Genomic DNA, 21539 nt, shown 5'->3' on the forward strand with positions numbered 1-21539 from the left:
CCTTAATCTTTGAGAGGTATCTACTAGCTTTAGGAACAAAACTCAGAGAAGAATCAAGCTTTGGTGATCTTTGTCATGTTCTCTGGTAGATTTAATATGTATTTGCTTGTGTGTGGGATATTTTGGGAAATGAATCAGGAAGTGGAATGGGAAATAATTCGAGAATTTTGATAAAAATTTTGATAAAAATTTCAAAAGCCTGTGCGGGTAACATTTTGATAAAAATGAGGACTATTGCTTGCTCCACTTCAGACTTTGTATTCCAAATCTATAAAGTATGTATAGGTGTGGGAAATCACCTTGTAACCAGTCGTTTTGATTACCATATATAGGCCACTATTTGTTATTCATTTTAAGTGATTATGTTTTCTAATTCCAAAAAACTTACTATCAGATCAGAGATGGTCCTGAGCATAATCAAAGTGAAACATTGGCATAAAACCCTCAAATTTTTTAAAAAAAAATTATGGAAAAATCTCCAAGTTGCTATCTTTTTTCCTTCTTGCAGGCTGAAGACAAGTAAAGAAGCTGGAAGCTGGAGCAAAGTGAATCATGATATCAGAGTTATAACTTTTTTTTTACATAAAACAGAGAGTTATGAAAAACTGAAGTCTATTGAATTTAATTTACATCACATTTGTATTCAGAAATTTTCAATGACATTAAAATTGAGTTTAGATTGAGTTTATACAAATTTTCTATAATTTTTATTTTCTATAAGTATATAAGTTTGTAAATTGAGTTTACAATAATTGGTTATGAACAAAATTGAGCTAATTGTTAAAAAAGAATAATAATGGGTGGTCTTGGGTTATTTCCAATGGGTATGGGCTAACTTGGATGTGGGTGTTTTTGGGTATGGGTATTAAATGGGTGCGGGTGTTTTTGGATATGGGTGTTAAATGGCCCAACTGTACACACCCATTTGGGTGTGGGCCGTCCAACTTGACATCCCTACCCACTGGTAGCGCATTGTTTAACAACCTCCATAGAAAGTGGCGAATTTTTGGGGGAATATGCAGCTTCCTAACACATTTCATCCAATCAAAAGGACCATGAATTATTGCATTCTTTTCAGCAAATATTTTCTTATACCCTGATTTTGAAGAGTACTCTCCTGAAGAATCAGGTAGCCAAACTTGTCGATCCTTAGGTTTTGAGGAACCTGGGATGAGTAGTCTGATATCTTCCTCATAGTGAGGTAAATGTAGTCGAATTTTCTCCAAATCCCAATCATTGGAGCATTGATCCAGAAGGTCCTTTACCAGCAGATTTTGATTAGCAAAGGTTGGAGGTCCAATAGGCACAAATGGTTTTATCGTGGAGAGCCAAGGGTCTGACCAAACTCTGATAACGTTTCCATTCCCCACTAAGTATCCAACGCCTTTGTCTAAAACTGCTTTTCCAGCCATTATGTTTGTCCACCCATGGGAGGAACCTGATTTTTCATAGCTTTCCATAATGGAGGAGTCAGGGAAGTATTTTCCTTTTAATACCCTTGCAAGAAGAGACTCAGGTTTGGAGAGAATCCGCCAGCTTAGCTTCGCCAAGAGGATATCATTGTAATCTTCTATATTTTTGAAGCCTAGTCCTCCCAAGTGCTTTGGCTGAGCCATAATATCCCAAACAACCCACGCTATTTTCCTCTTATCCGGTGCACTGTCTTACCAAAAGCGTGTGAGAATAGATTGTATTCTCTTACAGAGCAATACTGGGATCTTAAAGCTTGACATGGAGTATGTGGGAAGAGAGATTAGCACCAACTACATCATGACATGCTTCCCTGCGCCTGAAAGGAATCGAGTCGTCCAAGACTGTGATCTTTGTCTGATTTTGTCCACCATACCCGTGAAGACATCTCTTTTTCGTCTACCAAAAGTTTCGGGCAAACCCAAATACTTCCACATTCCTCCTTCTAAGTTGATGCCCAAAGAAGCTTGAACTCTAGATTTGATTATACTCGGAGTTTTGGATGAGAAAGTGACTGTTGATTTGCTCAGATTTATGAATTGTCCTGAGCTGAGTTTGTACCGACGGAGAATGTCACACAGCGCCTCACAGTTTATTGTATTGGTTTTGCAGAAAAACATCGTGTCATCTGCGAATAGAAGATGATTCACAAACGGACTTTTGCACGATACCTGCAGACCTTTTAGCCTGTCGCTAGCTTGGGCATTCTTGCACAGACCCGACAAGACCTCGGTACAGAGTATGAAGAGGTAGGGGGAGAGCGGATCCCCTTGTCTTAGTCCACGAGTTGGAACGACCTTTCCTTAGGGAGCACCGTTTATAAGAAAGGAGTATGATACCGTATTAACACACTCCATTATCTAGGTAATCCAAATGTCCCTAAAGCCCATCTTCTTCATCACCTTTTCCAAGAATCCCCACTCTATACGGTCGTACGCCTTGCTCATATTTGTTTTGATGACCATTGAACATCTTTTGATGGCTCCTGAGGTTTTAAGATAGTGTAAGTTCTCATGGGTGATTAAAACATTATCACCAATGGCTCTGCCCGGAACGAACACTGTTTGGTGCTGAGAGATCAGGTCTGGCAGTAGTTTCTGGAGCCGACAAGTCAGAATCTTTGCAATCATCTTGTAACGTACGTTACACAACGCGATCGGACGATACTCCGCTGCAGTCTTTGGGGCTGTGATCTTGGGGATTAGACAGACATGTGTCTCGTTGAGCCGTGGGTTCAAGGAACCTGAAGTGAAAACCAACCGAATTTCGCGGTAGATATCTGCTCCCATCAAATTCCAGAAAGTCTGGTAAAACCCTGCAGAGAACCCATCTACCCCAGGCGCTTTGTCTGAATGTATGGCAAAGACCGCTGCTCTTACTTCTTCTACATCAGGTATTTTACACAGCTCCTCGTTCATCTCCATTGTGATACATTCAGTGATGGTTTCCTCCACTGTCATATAGTCAACGTTCTCATTTGAGGCGAACAGTTTCTGATAGAAGTCAGCAAACACCTTGCCCACATCAGCTTCTTCATAGACCGGGAGACCTTCTTCATTCTCGATCGTTGTTATGCGATTTATGGCCTTTTTTCCTTTTGTTACGGCATGGAAGAATGCGCTGTTCCAGTCCCCTCCTTGCAGCCACAAAATTCTACTCCTCTGACGCCAAAAAAGTTCTTCCTCCTTATAAGCTTTGCTGAGAGCTTCCTTTAACAAAGAGATTTTGGTATTGTCCGGAACAGCGGCAGCTAGCTCAACTTCTAGCTCCAATTGATTTTTAACGATTGCATGTGTTCTGATTTCTTTTTGCTCCTTAGACCACTTGATGATCTCTGCTCTACATCTTGAAATTTTTACTTCAATATCTTCTGTGATCTCCTTACGCCAGGCCGCCTCAATGATCTTCATTGCTTCTTCATTCACACTGAGTCTTCTATCGTACCAGAAGGGTCTTCTTCTCTTGATCTGGTTTGTGTCGAGGTATGTCAGGAGTGGACGGTGATCTGAACCCTCAAACCTGAGGTAGCTACATCTCCCAGAGGGAAACAGATCCATCCATTCTAAATTTGCTAGGGTCCTGTCCAGCCTTGATTTGATGTCATGGGTGTGTCGTTTCCCTCGCCATGATAACTGGTTTCCAGTATGCTTTACATCCCAAAGTCCATTGATAGAAAGGAAGCTGTGGAAAGGGATAAAAGAACCTTCACACCTTGTTGGGCCTCCTTCTTTTTCTGAATTATCCAATATGTCGTTAAAGTCTCCAGTAAGGGCCCAAGCCGAATCTCTGTCTTGCCCTAGTTCCGAGATTGTTGCCCAAAACGCTGCTCTGTTTTCTTGTTGGGGGGCTCCATATATGAAGGTCATGAAGAAGGACTTTCCTTGATACCTTATCGCTGTATCTATGAAGTTCGGTGAGGCTGTTAGGACCGTAAGATTTATGTCGGTTTTCCAGAAGAGGGCAAGACCTCCACTGAGGCCTATTGGTGGAATTGTGAAGTGATGAGAGTACTCAGGAGACTGCAAAGTTTGAATAACAAAAGCATCTTGGTTTTTTGTCTCCATAAAATACATAATGTCTGGTGCTTGAACACGTTTCAGCTCTCGGATTCTTGGACCTGTCAAGTCACTTCCCAAGCCTTGACAGTTCCAACTCAAAATAGCTAAGGAATTTGGTCTGGTGGATCGTGAAAATCCACCTGACCCCTACTATTTCCTGGAACATTCACCATTGAGGGTGTAGCTATATCCTTATTACAAGGTATATTTTGACACTGCTCGTTTTTGTCTACACATAGACGCTTCCGAGCAATTGGTTTTACTCTTTGCACCATCTGTCTTGATAGTCTTGTCCCTTGGAGCGGGCTTCTGTTTCCTCGCGTTTTTGTTGCGCCTTTTATACTTGTTGGGACTTTTCTTTTACTAGCCTATCTCACAGGCTGAGTTCTTCTAGCAGATGGTTTTGGGGGATTTGTCATATTCTTCTGACCCGAAGAGGATCCAATCGAAGGGCTGCTGGGATTCTTGGGCTTCCTTGGTTTCCCGGGGAGATGAATTTCAACTGTCTCATGCTTGATCCTTCAGCCAAGAGCGGGCTTAGATGCTCCTCATCTTCGTATCTAACTTCGACATCTTGAAGCCTTGCCAGAAGAGAGCTCGAGAGCCCAACAGCTCTTTGGGGATCTTCCACTGATAGTGCAATCCTCTCCAGCGCCGGCAGTCTTTCCACTATCTGAACCAGACCTTCTTCAATTCTCTCCAGCGCTGAGACTCGATCTCTAGACCTGCTATTCACTTCTCCTTGATCTGGAGCCCCCGATAGTACCATCTCCTCTCTATTGGGTCTAGGGGGTGGGGTCTAATGCTGTGAGTTTTTTGTAAGGTTGCTTGACTTCTCCTATCTCCTTGGCTTTTGTGGTTTGGAGACATTCCACGCGAATCCGTTCTAGGAGGAGAGCGGTGATGCTGAGCTGGGAAACTGTGGTGAGAGGAGTGATCCCTTTCCTGAGTTCTCTCTCTACCACTTAGACGTTCTCCAATGAAGCTTCTTTCTTCTTCCCTTGAGTGATAGGGTCTTTCTCTGTCCCTTGTAGGTAAATTCCTACCCTCTGGAGCTTGAAGCCTGGAGTAAATTGACCTTTGGCTGGTTCTCTGGTATTCACTAAGGTCAGAATCTCTTGATTTAAAAGAGCTCGGCCTACGAGCTTCATTCTTTCGCATGTTATCCTCCAGTTTCCTTAACGTGTTTTGTTGGCTGATTCCTTGCGGAGCAGCTTTGTTTGGAGAAGTATCCCTATTCAAAGGGCAAGTATCTTTCTCATGGCATAGAGAGTAGCAGAGGAAGCAATGTTTCTCAAGTTTTTCATACTCCAATTCTACCCATATTACTTCTCGAGATGGTAGCTGGATTGGGAGTCTCATCTTTAGCTTTTGGAGGCCATCAATTAGAATTCAAATTCTTCCATGGTCAACATCTTTATCCAGAACTGGGCCCAGCTCCTTTCCAATGGCCTTTAAAGTGTCTATGTTCCAGTAGTGTAGCGGTAGTCCATGGAACCTGATCCAGAAAGTTATCTTCCTCGGAAAGGAGTTTGAGACTATCGGTTCCCATCTTTGAAAAAGGATCATCCAGCGCTTGTAGTGATAGGGGCCTTTCCTGAGAACCGCTTGAAGTGATTCCTCCGAGCTGAAGAGGATTTGAAAGAGCTCTGGCCCCAGCTCTCTTCCCGTGAGTTGACCCTCCACATTCCAGTACTGGAGAAGCCATTCTACAACCCATTGAGTCTTTTGAACAGCTGGGTTTGTGACCCTCCCAATCAGGGTAAGTTTGTTATCCTCTATTAGGCTTGAGTTGTCGCTGTTTGGAATTTGTATTGGGAGACATCGTTCTGGTTGCCTGCGTTCCGTTTGACTGCGTTCCATTTGCCTGCGTTCCGTTTGACTGCGATCCGAGTGTTGTCGTTCCAACCGACTTCGATCCAAAGAGCTACGTTCCGGTAACCGGCGACCTGGCCTTGAGCCACCTGCAGTCCATTTTCCTTTTTCTTCTCTAGAATATCGATGTGCCATGTTACTTGAGCTGTTGGAAGCGTTCTATGTTCTGCAGCTTTCCAAGTGTACTTCGAGAAATTAATCGAAAACTTCCTCACAAAGAGGTAAACTTTTCACTACTCTGTAGTAAAAGAGTAGTTTCAGAGCTCCACGTTCCTTACTTCAACCCAGATCCCGAAGCGCCGCTGGCTAGAGAATACTTTCCTGTGAGTGTTGAGGAGGAGGGGATTCCTCGGAGCAGAGACCACAGAGGAGTACTAACCATGGTGAGATCTACCAGTTGACCGAAGGGATTTTTGATCTATTTAATTTAGGTCATCGGAGATTGCTTTCAGACGGAGGAGATCTACTTTTTACGGTGGAAGGTAGTTGGATACAGTGGTGGGTTAATGTTTGGGAGGTAGGTGACCGGTCATTGGGAAACACGCCAGAGAAAAAAACACATTCGTTCATGTTTTTTATGATTTCGTATTTTAGAATAGTCATTTTTTGGGATGTCTTTCAGTGAAGAAAAATCATCATCATGATATTTTATCCCTAGGTTTCATATGATCAAATTCTGGAATTATAATTTAAATTTATTAAGTTTTAAATTTTTCAGGAAATTCCAATAAACATGCGATCAGATTTTAGGTTAAATTTCAAATCCTAATTCTAATAGGATTTAGACACAAGAACATGTAATTATTCTTAGTCTAATTATGCAACCCCAAACATGTATTTATGCATGAAAAATATCAAGTTATACAAGCATAAAATCGGTCAAGACAAAAACCCTAATAACTTAGGGGTTCTAGGTTTTAGCATGCAATTTTAGTTTTAATGTTTATGTTTCGATTTCTAATATTAAAACATGTAATTTCTATTAGAGATCAGATCAAACAATTAGGTTTTATCAATCCTATCATGTGATTAACAAAATCAGATTTTAAACCTAAACATGCGATTTAATTTTCTATGTCTAGCATACGATTTTGATTTCAATGTTTAGCATATGATTTGCAAACCTAAAACATGCAATTTATATTAACAAACAGATCATACAATCAAGTTTTAATAATCCTAGCATGTGATTAGGTGGTTTCTATCAGTTCATACGAAATATGCATGATGCAATCAATACAGTAATGCACAAACAAATCTCTCGGCCAAGTCAAAGATCAAGCCAATCAATTCATTACCATCCTAGTCCTAGCATAAGATTCTAAGTGTAATTGCAATCAATCAATATGATCAAATTAGGTTATGTATGAATGATGCAACAAGCCGCACGGCCACAAGGTATGATCAAGTCTAAAACAATTAACCTAGCATGTAGTTTCAGTTTCAACCAGATTATACATTTTCAGATTCAAGTATTCGATATCAAACAATCAAGACTAGGTTATATGGAAACACTTATCCTAACAGGCGGTTTCAATTAGGGTTTCAATCTTGAATCATTCAATCAATTAATCAATTTTAGTTATGAATCAATACTAGCAACAGTTCTATGTGATCAAATTCAAATTTCGATTACAAAATTAGGGTTTTGGATTTCAATCTATCAAAGCTAGTAATTTCGATTTCAATATGATCAAATTCAATCTCAATCAACATTCAATTAGTTTTAATCAATCAATCAGATTTCGAATTAGGGTTTATGCAAAAATCGAATGTGTTTTAGGGTTTTAGATTTTCAAGCTTGATCTTAGATCAATGAGATTCGATTTGATATTCAAAACCATTAAAGATTTCGATTTTAATTGATCAAGTGATCAATCTCGATTAGGGTTTGGGGTATCGAACTTTTGAGCTTCGATTTACTCTTTGGGGTTTTGATCTATTACCCTATGGTTTTTTATTCATAAAAGATTAGGGTTTTATGGTTTTAATTCTTTGTCAAACAATCCATATTCGATTATGGGTTCTTAGGTTTCGAATTACCTTTAACCGTAGATGTTTGTTGAACGGACCACCAAAGGGATGAACCGCAAACTGGAACACGAACGGGACGCGAGCTGACTGCTATCGGATCGCGAACGGATTGAGGCTGAGGTCGTGAGCTGGAGTTGTCGCGAACGGGATGCTTGCTGTCGGGAACGCGAGCTGTCCGGGATGCGAGCTCAGGCTGAGTTCGTCTGAGCTAGGATCGGACTGAGATCGTCTGTAGGCTGAGCTGAGACGGATCAGGAACGCCTCTGAACTCCTTTTGATCTGAATGGAAAAAAAAATTGATCGCACGGGCAGCTACTCCTCTCGGCTTGAACTCTTTGTTGATATTAGATTTTAATTCCTTCGACTCATGAAACAACACGAGGAGCATTATATAACATGAACGCCAACAAGATAACATGAACTCCAACAAGATAACATGAATCAATTAAGGTATGATAAACTTATCTTGCACAGGAGTTGAGTTCGGCTAGAAAATCCTTGTTGGAATCAGATTTGGTTTCCAAATCAAATTGGCGCGCACTGTATCTGTGCGTGAGGGCGCGTCGGTGGTCAGATCGACAAGCGGTTTGCACTGACGGATTCGTCTAGGCGAGGGCTTCGATTTGATATCTTGATCGTTTTCTGGGTCCTCAAGGTTTGAGAGAACGGCCTCTTTGAAGTTCCGAGGCAGATTCCTTTGTGTTTAGGATTTGATGATTTTCGGCTGAGTTGAAGAATATTTCGTGGGGGCTTAAGGCTAGAGGCTATCGTGCTGATAACGTGTTATGAAAATAAGGGAAAACCTGTATATTTATTAGACAATAAGGAGCCTTTATATAGAGAATTATATAAGTATGAAATCCTAATACAATATGAGATAGAAAATACAAAGACATAAGAATATGGGTCTTCGAATATGAGCTTCTACCGTACTTTGGTTTATAACATTTACTTTATTTTCAGCGTAATGAATAGTTGAAGGAATTAGATTTCTTTCCAGTTTTTTGATGCGAAGAAGCTTTGTTGTTTCCCAAAACTTAAGATTTTTTTCTCATGAGTTCGTCCATTCTTTGTTTCTTCCAGTGTTCTACCATTTAGTTAAAAAATAGTCTCTTTGCTTTCTTAGCAACAAGATCCAGAAAGAATGAGACTTTGGCTCTTCACCTTTTGCTCCTTTCGCTCTGTGATTTTTTTTTTGCTGATTCATCTTTCTTTTCTCGCTGATGAAGCTCTCAAGTCTCAGGTCTGTGTAACCACTTTCTTCTAAATACAATAAGAGTATGGTTCTATGTTTGTAAAATCAGAAAAATTCCTTGAAATCAAAACTTTAGAATTGAAGCTCAATGTACTGTGTGATTTATTTTAGTAGCTAATCTATAAAATTTCAAAATATTGTGTGATTTCTTTTTCATCAATGTATTGACATGATTCAGTTTATTGAAAGATATTTGCTATTATTGAAGTTTTTGATACAACATACCAAGAAACATTTTAACCATTCAACTACGCCTTTCTTTGTCTACCACGAAACTCCACTCGTCATTGCAACTATACATCCATTCACCAGATTTAACATAGATTAGAACCATGTTGTATTGATAGAGAGAAGAGATGATTATGTCGATGAAGAAGAGAGAAACACAAAGAACGAAAGAGAAAAAGATCAGGGAAGGATCATGGGAGGAGCCAAAAAAACGTGAGAGAAAATATTTTATGAGAGATTTATGGTAGATTTAGTTTAGATTTAGGAAACATCTTTAACCGAATATGGAAATTTCCATATTTTTCGGATTTGCCTAAAATATGTATTTTACCTTACGCAGAACACAGTAGAGTAGGTGAAAAACATATTCTTCCTTACGCATCACATAAGGTAAAATGCAGAAAAGGTTATGACAAATAATATAGATAAAGTATATCATTGCGTTGTGGCTATATGTCGTTATCAAGCTGTAGGTAGACTGAAGACAACTTTCTTGATTATAACGTAACGGATTATAGTTTCGTTAGAATATATAAGAAATGTTAGTTTACGCTATATACCATGGATATATCTATCTATAAAACTTAGTATCCGATTTCTAGACTAAGTAGATTACTAGAATGAGTTTTCTAACTGTAGTTAGAAGATAAAATAAAATATGATTTCTTTTTAAAAAAAAAAAAATTAAAGCATATATAGTGTCATGTTTATATTTCCAATAGTTTTCATATTTTATTTTTTTACTTCTTTAACATTCAGTTTATTATTTTGAGTGTCTATTTTGTCTAATTTTCCATTTATTTTAATTGGTTTAATTTTTCAGAAGCTCATTAAGAGCTTTACCAATGCAGATGGCTTTATACCTTTGGTGGGCTTTACCGATGCAGATGGCCTTGTACCTTTTGTGGGCTTGTTCTCTTCGGAACAGTGAATATTATAAAAAAAAACAAGCGACTTGTCATCGGTCCAATAAGCCGCATATTCACTTTATAAACCCTTTTTTATTTGCAACAAATATGTGTATAAACTAATAAAGTTTTTAACGTATTTATTTTGGTTTCGAGGTGGTGGAAACGCAATTTCGAGTGTTACGACATGCCTAAACACGAGAAGGAAAAAGCCATGTGAATGGGGGGACCCACAACGCAAACTATTTAAGATTCAATAACGGCCTTCCAATGTCTATCCACATTCAAGTTTCAAGTTTCAAGTTTCAAGTTTCAACCCCAACTTGGACCAGATTAGGCTGATTCGTGCTCCATCTTCTCTTCAGCGCGTGTAACCTACGCCACACCCTTTCTCAAAATTTATCAATCAAAAGGATTCTTTCGGATAATTGAAACTTTCTTCAACTAGATTGCACGTAAAGAAACGAATACACTTATCACTTATACAAATCCTGCTAGTTGCACGTAAAGAAACGAATACACTTATGACTTATACAAATCCTGTTTTCTCAATAATGCACGCTTACAACCTTTATTCTTTCGGTGATTATAATTAAACTTTTTCGTTTCTGGTAATATTTGTAAAAGCGTTTACATCCATGTTATCTTATAAAGAAATTCAAAATAACATAAGTACAAGTAACAGTATAATAATTTATAAATTCAAAATTATAAACTAATTTTCATAATGAAATATCATATATTAATTATTTTTTGAGAATTTCTATGAGATATGTGCGTTAAATTACCTTTATGTTACCCTTTAAATACGGAAAACGAAAGTGGATTACTTGCGAGTGACTGACTGTATCATGTGAGAATCTGACATGGTGACATGACTTGTATGTTTTTTTTGCAATTTGTTACGTAACGCGCAGGGGGTGGCTTCTCACGCGTCCAAGAAGCAACTTGGAAATAAATTGTTGGGGAAAGCCACCCAAATTCTTCACTCTTTCCATTCAACACGGTCTCTCTGACTCTCTCTGTATATAAATAAACTCTATTCGTCATTGTAAATCATAATAACCTAACAAACACATTTCTTAATTTGAAAAATCTCTCTCTCTCTCTCTCCGGCAACTTCAAAGTCTCTTGGTCTTGTTTATTATCTTTACTTTTCATCATGAACTCGATGTTCAGTGCCTTCGACGCCCTCTTCGTAGAGCTTATGGGAAAGAACCTTATGGTTTCTTCGCTTAACGCTACCTCCACCGCCACCCCCAAACCTGCCGTACTGCAAAAGCAAACGCAGAAGGAGGAAAACGCAAGCAATAAGATAAGTTTGGTGCAGAAGACTCCGAGGTTTGCTCTGGAGCTCGACGGTCTCCACTGCTTCGAGACAATAGTCCGTTCTTGATTTTGATTCGTATTGGTCCGTCTTGTAGCTTGACCTCGAGATCAAGAAACAAATTTTCTGAGATTGTTATTTTAATTGGATTTATTCATTATATCATATTATCATGTGTTTGTGAATACATTTTGTAATATCGATTGATTATGTATAATTTATTTTATATATTTCTTATCAATTTAGTTAAAGTCGAACCAGAACATAACAAATTTCAGTATTGGTATTCTTGAGTTTGCTCATAGCCTCGAACTTTAGATTCCTGGAAATACATAATCAGATTAGTCGTATTCTTAAAATCGAATCCAAATTAAAACATTAGATTGTTTCAAAAAAATAAAACAACTAAAACATTAGATTAAACAGAACTAAAGAACATGTTACATACGGATTGAAACAAAACCAAAAGCGAGATTAGGTGTACCCTACTTGATAAAGTGTAGTTTCATGGTTAATTAATTTTTATATAAAATAATTTAATAAATTGGCATCTAAGCAAATGGAACAAAAATGATAAGTTGATAACTATTCCCTTGCATTCCAAGTGTATGGTTTAGGATGTGTTCTCTATTCCCTTCCCTAGTTTAGAATGTGTTTTCTATTCCCTTGCCTAATTTAACATTACGTAGTCCGGATAAAGAACACGATAGATTCAACATAACGATATTGGATATTTGTGCATATATAGATACAAAAAATTAATTTTGTTTAATAGAACTGCAACACGCAAAAGTGTTATTAGTCGCACAAATAAAGTTCAGCCTTGCCGAGGGGTTGGCGTATGCGGTATTGAACATGAATATATGTTAAAAATAAACCATGAAGCTATTCCAACAATATCCGTTTATATATTAAAACAACCATCGAGAAAAGTTCACAATACACATATACCATTCCTAACGATGTCTTACAAACATGTATCTAGCTAGCTAAAGAAACAGATCTATTCATCAACTTTTGTAGTTGAAATTTGACCAAGTACTGGTTTATATGACTGTTTATGTTTGACTCGGTTAGCTCTACTACAGAAACAGAACTTTCCAAAAGTCAATAATAGTATTCCAAGAAATACTTTTCATTGAACTGCGATTAAAAGTCAATGAATTCTATAAACATTTGAGGCTGTCTAAGCTCTCGCGTCACTAATCACATAGAATTGGGAGTGGTGTGGACAGGGCCGGTTTTGAGATTTTGGAGGTCTTAGGCAATTTTTGTAAAGATTTCATTGAAAAAAAATTTAAAAAATTTGGGGGTTTTTTTAAAAAATTTGGGAGTCTATGTATATGTAAATTTTTTCAAAAAATTTGGGAACCCTAGACGAACGTTTCATTCGGCTTTGCCCAGGACCAATCCTGGGTGTGCACTATAAAATCAGTTATCCTATCCACGAGGTTACTAAACCATTGTTGCGAGGTTCACAGGCTGTTGATTTCCATTAGTGCTTGCTAACTAGCTATATTAGCATCCGTATTTAGTGAAGATTTGTATGTACACATAATCTAAAGACGTTTCCACTTTCCACCAATAGTAAGGTAAGAACAAAAGTTATGTCCACCCCATATGAAAAACTTTTAAATTCGGTTCTTCTGACCAATCAAAATGTCACGTACATTATTAATTAAAAAATATTAAATTTATTTTAAAATAACAAAAAAAAAATAATGCTAATTTTAATAACGCTGACGCTGCCAGCTAAACCGTAAACCTGAAATCTTAAATTCTTAACCTTAAACCGTAAATCTTAAACCCAATTCCTATATCATAAACCCAAATCCTAGACTCTAAACCCAAACCCTAAACCTAAACTCCAAACCCTATACCCTAAACCAAATCATAGACTCTAAACCCAAATCGTATACCCTAAACTCAAATCTTAGGGTTTAGGTTTAGGATTTAAGGTTCAAGGTTTAGAATTTAAGATTTAGGGTTTACGGTTTAGTTAGCGGCGTCATGACGTTATTTTTTTTAGTTATTTTTAAATAAATTTAATATTTTTAATTAATTATCTATGTGGAACTTTGATTGGTCCTACAAAGAGAGATGAACCTTTAAATTCACCTCACATTCTATGACCAATCAAAGTGACACGTAGATTATTTATTAAAAAATTTTAAATTTATTTTAAAATAACTAAAAAATAATAATGCTAATTTTAACAAGACGCCGCCAGGTAAATCGTAAACCTGAAATCTTAAATTCTTAACCCTAAACCGTAAATCTTAAGCCCAAATCCTAGACCTTATACCCTAAACCCAAATCCTAGACCCTATACCCATATCGTATACTCCAAACCCAAATCCTAGACCCTAAACCCAAACCGTGAACCCTAAACCCAAACCCTATACCATAAACCAAATCCTAGACCCTAAACACAAACTGTATACCCTAAACTCAAATCTTACTTTGAACATTTAAATTCACCTCTCTTTCTAGGACCAATCAAAGTACCACATAGATAATTAATTAAAAAATATTAAATTATTTTAAAATAACTAAAAAATAATAATGCTAATTTTAACAACGCTAACGCCGCCAGCTAAACCGTAAACCTGAAATCATAAATTCTTAACCCTAAACCGTAAATCTTAAACCCAAACCCTATACCCTAAACTCAAATCCTAGATCCTAAACCCAAACTGTATACTCTAAACTCAAATCCTAAACTCTAAACCCAAACCGTAAACTTTAAATCCAAACCCTATACCCTAAACCAAATCCTAGACCCTAAACCCAAATCGTATACCCTAAACCCAAATCTTAGACTTAAAACCCAAACCGTAAACCCTAAACCCAAACCCTAAACCTAGACGCTATAAGGTTCGGGTTTAAGGTCTAGGATTTAGGTTTAGGGTATATGGTTTGGGTTTATGGTTTGGGTTTACGGTATACAGTTTGGGTCTAGGATATACAATATGGGTTTAAGGTCTAGGATTTGGGTTTAGGATTTAGGTTTAGGATTTAAGGTTTAGGGTTTAAAATTAAAGATTAACGGTTTACGGTTTAGCTAGCGGAGTCATGGCATTTTTTTTTAGTTATTTTTAAATTAATTATCTATGTGGTATTTTGATTGGTCCTAGAAGGTGAGGTTAATTGGCGGTGAACCTAAGTTTTGTTCGTAACTAAAACATCTCCTCGTGTCCATAAGGAAACCCTATATTAGAGCATGATTATTCTAATTTTTTTTTATTGGTTTTATCTGATTTAAACAAAAATTAAAACGGAACCAATCGCGTACCGCCACGTGTCGTGGAGCCCGCAAAATAGTGTAACAAACTGGCCAAGAACGATCCATAACTGGAAATTTTGGGGACCGCTTTTTTAATTGATGCAGAAACCCAATTTAGGTTCCGCGATAAAGGTGCAGTTAGTTATTCACCAAAAAGGTAATAAATTTTGGTCAACACGATTCCTGACTCCGGTCTCTGGAGGGAAATCAAGTTGGAATGGAAAATTGGAAATAGTTATAAACTGGTGAGCATTCAAAAAGAGCGTTATTGGTCAAACTATATTCTCCTAGGGTTGGGAAAAAAACCGAATCTAAAAAAATAACCGAATCCGATCCCAAAAAGTAGTACCGAAACTGATCCGAAAAAGTATTTTAACATATTTTATTCAAATTTATATGTAATATATTATTTTGTTTATAGATTTTGAGTAATTTAAAATATATAATGAATTTTAAAATTTTAAAGATAATTTAAATGGGTTATCCGAACCCAAACCGAACCTGCAAAGATTTGAACCGAACCCGAACCGAAATTTAGAAATATCCAAATGAGACTGAAATCTTTGATCCCGAAAACCTAAAACCCGAATAGATCCGAACCGAACCCGAATGGGTACCCGAACTCCCACCCTACATTCTCCAACTAATAATGTTTACCACAAAATAGTGAAGTAAGACTTGCAAAACAAAATGTTTGTTTTTCATTTGATAACGGAATTTAACCGTAAGACTCAGCTTTTGTAAAATGTCAATGTATTGAATTGTTTTTAGGGGTGTTCAATCCGGATATCGGTTCGGTTTAGGTTTGGCTTTTTTTTGGTTTTCGGTATTTCGGTTAGTAAAATATAACTACCATTTTAAATCTATATTTACTTCGGTTCGGTTCGGTTTATATACCGTCGGTTTTCGGTTTATTCGGTTTTATACCAAAAAACATTATTATTTAGTTTGAGATCATATTATATGAATTTTAGAGTCATATTGTCAACACAATCATTTATTAAAAATATATTACATGTTCAAATAAATGAACAAAAAGTAAAAATGCTTCTACCATCAAATAAAATAATCAAATCTATAAATAAAATCAAAACTTGAAATTTTGAAAATAAAAATATGAAACAAAACAGAAACATGAAAGAAAAGTTTTTTCATTCTTCCATATTTAGCGTTCATTAAAGTCATGCTTTTTCAATTGAACAAGAAACTCTGTTTGTTTACAGATAAGAAAAAAGTTGTGAAAATTTTTCATTAATTACTGTCCATCAAATTTATAATATTTATATTAATTTAGTGAAAACTAAAATAAAGCAAAAAGATCAAAAGAAGACTTAGAAAATAAGATGTCTGAATTGCGATGTATTGTTATTTAATTATAGTTCAAGTGTTTTACAAATTAAGGTTCTTTATTACTATAAAATTATGGTAATAGTTATTAACACAAATTTAACTTATGTAACAAATAGATTTTCAAGTATTGCTATAAAATAGATACATATTTACATGTTTCTACTTTTAATCGGTTTTATTCGGTTTATTCGGTTTAATCGGTTATATACCAAACCATATCCAAATCCTACGGTTTTTATAAAATTATATCTATTCGGTTTATATGGTATATACCAAAACCAAACCATATTGTCTATTTCGATTCGGTCCGGTTCGGTTTTACCTTATCGACACAGCCCTATTTTTAATTAACAGGATATCGGATCGGTCAATGTCTTCCAGCATGTTAATTTATATTTTTGTTGGTTGGGTCTAAATAAGTTGGCTAACCTTGCCTTTGGCCCCAAATATTTTTTTGAGATAAAATTTTTTCTTCAAACCAAACAAATGACCTAATTCTGTTTTTGTTTTTGGCTACCGGAACACCTAATCAACACCAAAAAGACAACTAAATATTAGTTTCGAAATGGAACCAAACATTAACTCCTATGTAGATCATAGTTTTCATGAACCAGGTCCAGGTGTATCTAACCCAAAAACACATGAATAATTAACATAAAGCACAAACATGTTCCCTTCTATAGTAAGATTCAAGGGTGACCATTAATTAGTTTTTTCATACAAAAAAAAGTACTTGGATTTGATAAATTAAGTTCAATCAGAAGTCCAAACCTAAAAAAATTCTAAAGGCCGTCGTAGTATTTGTCAAATTTGCCATATATCACGCAGAGCAAATTAAGAAAATAGGTCGAGGCGTGTGGGGTTGACACGCTCTTGCAAAAAAAAAAAGAGAGGAAATTTTCAACTTCGCTTTCCTAATCCAACAAGGCCGAGTTTCGTCGCGTCTTTATAAACTCTTTTATATAAAAAAAAAAAAAAACAAAGCTTAAGTTTTGTCATAATCTCTCCTAATTCTTGAGATAATGAATTCGATGTTCAGTGCTTTCGACGCCATGTGCGCTGAGATGATGGGCAAGAAAGTCACCGCTGCGTCTTACATCTGCAACCGCTCTGAAATCAGCGGTGCTTCTTCCGGCGGTGGCGGCGGCGGCGGTCAAACCGTGTCTTCGCTGAAGAAAGACAAAAAAGCTACAAAGTTGGCGGCGGTGAAGCAACCGAGGTTTGCTCTTGAGCTCGACGGGCTTCAATTCTTCGAAACCATTGTTCGTTCTTGATTCCAACCCAAAGATTACATATCTTTTTCTGAGTCTTTCTTTGTTTTCTTCTTTTTTTTTTTTTGTTTTTTTTGTGTTTCCGAATGTAAATACAATTTTTTTTGGAAAAATATAACCAAACACTTTTGCAGTTTTATGATTGCTTCTGTTTCGTTTTCTGATTCTTGAATAATGTACATAATAATAATATAAAAACAAAAGAAATTATTTTTGTGTTTCTCTAATATAATCCAAACACAAAAAGAACCAAACTTTGCAAGTAGAACCATTCATTATCAAATTTAGGATTTAGAATTTGATTAAGGAGGCAAAACTTGAGGCTTTAGATGATGATCCCTTTAATGTTAAACATGAACATCATCATTATGATCATAAGCTATACTAATCATCATCCATAATATAAGAAGCTGAAGCTATACAACATTAAACTTGGTCAAAGAGTTTAGAAACTGGTGTGCCAGATTGCTCCTTGGCCTTCTCCGCAACGTTGGTGTACTTCAAGCATTCTATCCACAGATTTGCAGATTCCACTGCAGCTCCAGTCGAAGGATGCTGCGCAAGGGTTTCCTGCTTGACCCTTCCACTCACAATCTGCCACCATATCTCATCTAAACACAGAAGAACCAAACTTTGCTATGAGTCAATAGGGATCATAGATCTTTTACCTAAGGGTGTCCCGCAGCAGAGGCTTCTGTCATCGATGTGTTCAACATCTAGACCAATGAACCATGATCCTAAAGAGACATCTTCATTCGCGTACTTGTGAAGTAGTTGCCTGAAAAAAATAAGACATTGTCAACAAGTTAGTGGGGTTTGAGAAAGATCATTGTGAAGAACTCACCTGTTTACTGAGATATAAGTTGCTAAATCTTTGGAGACGGCGTAGATTTGTCCAGTGGCATGTCTGAAGTATTTGTTTCCTTCTTCACCAAACTTCCAGTATTCCGGCTCATGGTACTTGACTCCTCTGCACACACGAAAATCCAGAGAAAAGAGTCAATGATCTGTGTAAAAATAAAACACGAGAGCTTGTGACAGACTTTGTTGCTTACTTTTGAGCAAGGACAGGTCCAGACTTCATGCAGCCAATGTACACTCGCGGTTTTGATCTGTGGCGAGCCAACGTAGAACCAAGCATTCCTGAATAATAACACTATAGATTGATCAAGCTTTTCTTGGAACAAATGCTTTGAAAGACATGAGAATGGTTTATGGAAACTGACCAAGATTAACGTGAACATCATCATCCACTTTGATGTAGAAGTCTGCATCCCATTTTGCAACAGCAGATGAGAAGTATGTTTGGGTTTTAGATGATAACTCATGATAACCTTCTATGTGATTCTGCAACATTTGTTTAGTTTTTTTTTAGTAACAAATGCAAAAAAAAAAAAAAAAAAAAAAAGAACAGAACAGAACAAGACATAAGCACGTGGGAGAGGGGATCTACCAGGCGAAAGAAGTCCTTGTGTTGTTCTTCTTCTGCTTCAATGGTGTGGTCCAAGACTCCCCCAGGAGAAGAACTATTAAGGAAGGGTTTATGATATAAATCAAATAATATTTCAATGTTTTGAAACTAAAGATAAGTTTCAAGATTCTCTACCTGTGACCAATGACAAATCGCATAATGATTCCTTTCTCTGTCTCTAATCTTTTCAGTTCATCTCCTGCAAAAGGAAATGAACAAAGCAAACATTTTTTAAGCACTTATGTTACATCTGCAAAGGAGAAAGAAGTGGTGTTTTTTTTGTTCTTGTTGAACCTTTAGGGAGCCAGGTTCCTCTTATGGAGTCTCTTCGTTTTCTGCTACTGAAAGCAGTCATGATTCCCATCACGAAGAACATCCGAGGCCGTTCCTTTGATTGATCAGCTACTGCTTTTGAAACAGCTGGAGATCCATCAGATCTTGCTGCTGCTCGAGCTGTAGCTAGTTCTACTTCAAGGGACGATATTGTTTTGTCTAATGTCCTGTACATGAAGTGCATAATAATCAATTGAAGTTTCTGTATACACAAAACATGTTACAGGCTCCCAGACAAAAAAAAAAGGCAGTTTACTTGATAACATCATGAGTATGGGAAACTCGAGATAGAATGTCTCCTTCCTGAACAGAATAATCATTTACCAAAATGAGATTACTAAGTTTGAAAAACCTTCGGTTGTGTAATTGTGACTTGCCTTGTTCTGGCAATCAACAAGAGGATGAAGTGATGTAGCTTGATCAGATGAAGCTCTCCCATTGCTATCTACGGTTTCAGAAGTAGCCAAAAGCCTAAAGAAAGAAAAGCTTTAAATTATGTAAGAGATAACAGAACAATAGAGCTTGTTTGTTTTATCTTCTGAGATTGCCTAAACTGTGACAAAGAATCAAAGATATGAATGGCATCAGAATGTTTGATGTTTCAGTAGAGTAACCAGCTTTATGAAAAATTCTGCACCAGAATGTTTCAGATTCACTAATGAGAAGACAGAACACACAGTAGAAGGGACATTCTAAACGAAATCCCTTAAAGTATCATTACGGTATAATCTGAACTAAAAAAGCTTGTTGACAGAGAAACAAGACCAGACCCATTAGAAATAGAGAGAGAGAGAGAGAGAGAGAGAGAGAAGCAAAGAACCTGTTAATGACAAGAACACCGAGGAGGAAGCTAGAAATGCAGAGAACAAGAACCCATCTCGCTGGAACTCCAGATTTCTGATGCCTCCCCATTCCCATTTTTTAATATAAATAAATAAAAATGTTCCTTCTCTCAGATGAAGAACTCTGAAGAGAAGAGAAGAGAGAAAGCTTCTTCCTTTGGTTTTAAGGTTGTCGAGAGAAAACACCAGCTGAACTCATCATCTTCTTCTCTCGGAATAGAAACACTCTCAATAATGTCTGTAATTGATTCCAACTTTTCTTTTCTTTTTTCACCACTCCCTATTTTGCAATAGTCTCATTTCTTTTCTTAAAAAAAAACAGAAAATGAATGATTTGTTATAGATCATAGCGTGGATGTCCATAACCGGTCCGGTCCATAACCGGCCCAATGCTAGAGAGAGAGAGAGAGTCGACCGTGAGGAGAGAGAGAGAGTCGATCGTGAGGAAAGAGAGATAATCGGCATCTTGTCTTTTCCTTATTAAATTATGATTTGCACTCTTTCCATATTTGTATTTCATTTCTTTAGTATTTCCATTATTCTATGACGGTGTAATTCTCTATATAAATGGCTCCTTATATTTATGAATAATATAAAAACATAGATTTCATTCTCTAGTTTCACAACACGTTATCAGCACGATTACTCTAAACCCAAAGCTAAACAAAACCTAGCCGACGAATCCATAATCCCCTCGACGATAAACCCTAACCGTTGAGAACTCCCGATCACGAACCCTAAACCTAATACTCATCATGTTCCCGTTCGTGACATGATCCCAGCTCACGACCTCAGACCGTCTCAGCTCGATCCCGAGACACGATCTCAGCCAGCTCGCGATAGACGACTCGATACCGCTCGCGATAACAGCTTGTTTCCGTTCGTGATCAGACGATCTCAGCTTCAGCTTGCGTTCCCGATACCAGCAAGGACAGCTCGCGATACGTTCCAGCTCTAGACGACCTCAGCTCGTTCGCGTATCAATCTCAACGTTCAGCTCGCGATCCTCATCTCATTGGTGGTCCATTCAACCCTACTTGAGGTTAAGGTAATCCTTAAACCCTAATCGAAACCCTAGGGTAATAGATCAAAACCCCAATGAGTAAATCGAAGCTCATAATCATAAGTTCGATTCCCTAAACCCCAATTGATCTAATGATCAAAATCGTTTTCCTAATACCTTTAGCCGCATACATGCATAATGCATGCTATGCATGAAATCGATTAAAACCCTAAAGCTAATGCATAATCGATTTTATCCAAACCCTAATTAATCTTTGAGATCGAAATTGATTGTTTGAATGATTGTATGTTTGGATATAGTATGCTAG

The 21539-nt window shown here is 37.1% G+C and overlaps 4 protein-coding genes across 4 annotated transcripts in view; 2 read left to right on the forward strand and 2 right to left on the reverse strand.

The window, feature by feature from the left end:
- The window catches only part of LOC106344650, a 3395-nt gene extending 1779 nt beyond the window's left edge, over positions 1 to 1616 (reverse strand). The window contains exon 1 of the mRNA XM_013783981.1: positions 1166 to 1616. Coding sequence (XP_013639435.1) covers positions 1166 to 1616 — 451 coding nt within the window. The remainder of the gene's footprint in view (positions 1 to 1165) is intronic.
- Positions 1617 to 11364: 9748 nt separating this feature from the next.
- Positions 11365 to 11912, forward strand: LOC106292818. Its single transcript, XM_013728473.1, has one exon. It carries the CDS (start codon positions 11491 to 11493, stop codon positions 11722 to 11724), a length of 234 nt encoding a protein of 77 aa, XP_013583927.1. The 5' UTR covers positions 11365 to 11490; the 3' UTR covers positions 11725 to 11912.
- A 5212-nt stretch (positions 11913 to 17124) lies between these two features.
- Positions 17125 to 17757, forward strand: LOC106343541. The gene has a single exon (XM_013782783.1). The coding sequence runs from the start codon at positions 17314 to 17316 to the stop codon at positions 17563 to 17565; it is 252 nt and encodes an 83-aa protein (XP_013638237.1). The 5' UTR covers positions 17125 to 17313; the 3' UTR covers positions 17566 to 17757.
- A 125-nt stretch (positions 17758 to 17882) lies between these two features.
- On the reverse strand, positions 17883 to 20476 carry LOC106343540 (probable beta-1,3-galactosyltransferase 6). The gene is made up of 11 exons (XM_013782782.1): positions 20187 to 20476; positions 19744 to 19837; positions 19623 to 19669; positions 19328 to 19533; positions 19169 to 19232; positions 19016 to 19088; positions 18789 to 18909; positions 18618 to 18705; positions 18407 to 18532; positions 18231 to 18340; positions 17883 to 18156 (listed from the first exon to the last, which is right to left on the reverse strand). Exons 1-11 carry the CDS (start codon positions 20282 to 20284, stop codon positions 18008 to 18010), a joined length of 1176 nt encoding a protein of 391 aa, XP_013638236.1. The 5' UTR covers positions 20285 to 20476; the 3' UTR covers positions 17883 to 18007.
- Positions 20477 to 21539: the final 1063 nt, after the last annotated feature.

Source organism: Brassica oleracea, chromosome C5, assembly GCF_000695525.1.
Source record: "Brassica oleracea var. oleracea cultivar TO1000 chromosome C5, BOL, whole genome shotgun sequence".
NCBI classification, from domain to species: domain Eukaryota; kingdom Viridiplantae; phylum Streptophyta; class Magnoliopsida; order Brassicales; family Brassicaceae; genus Brassica; species Brassica oleracea.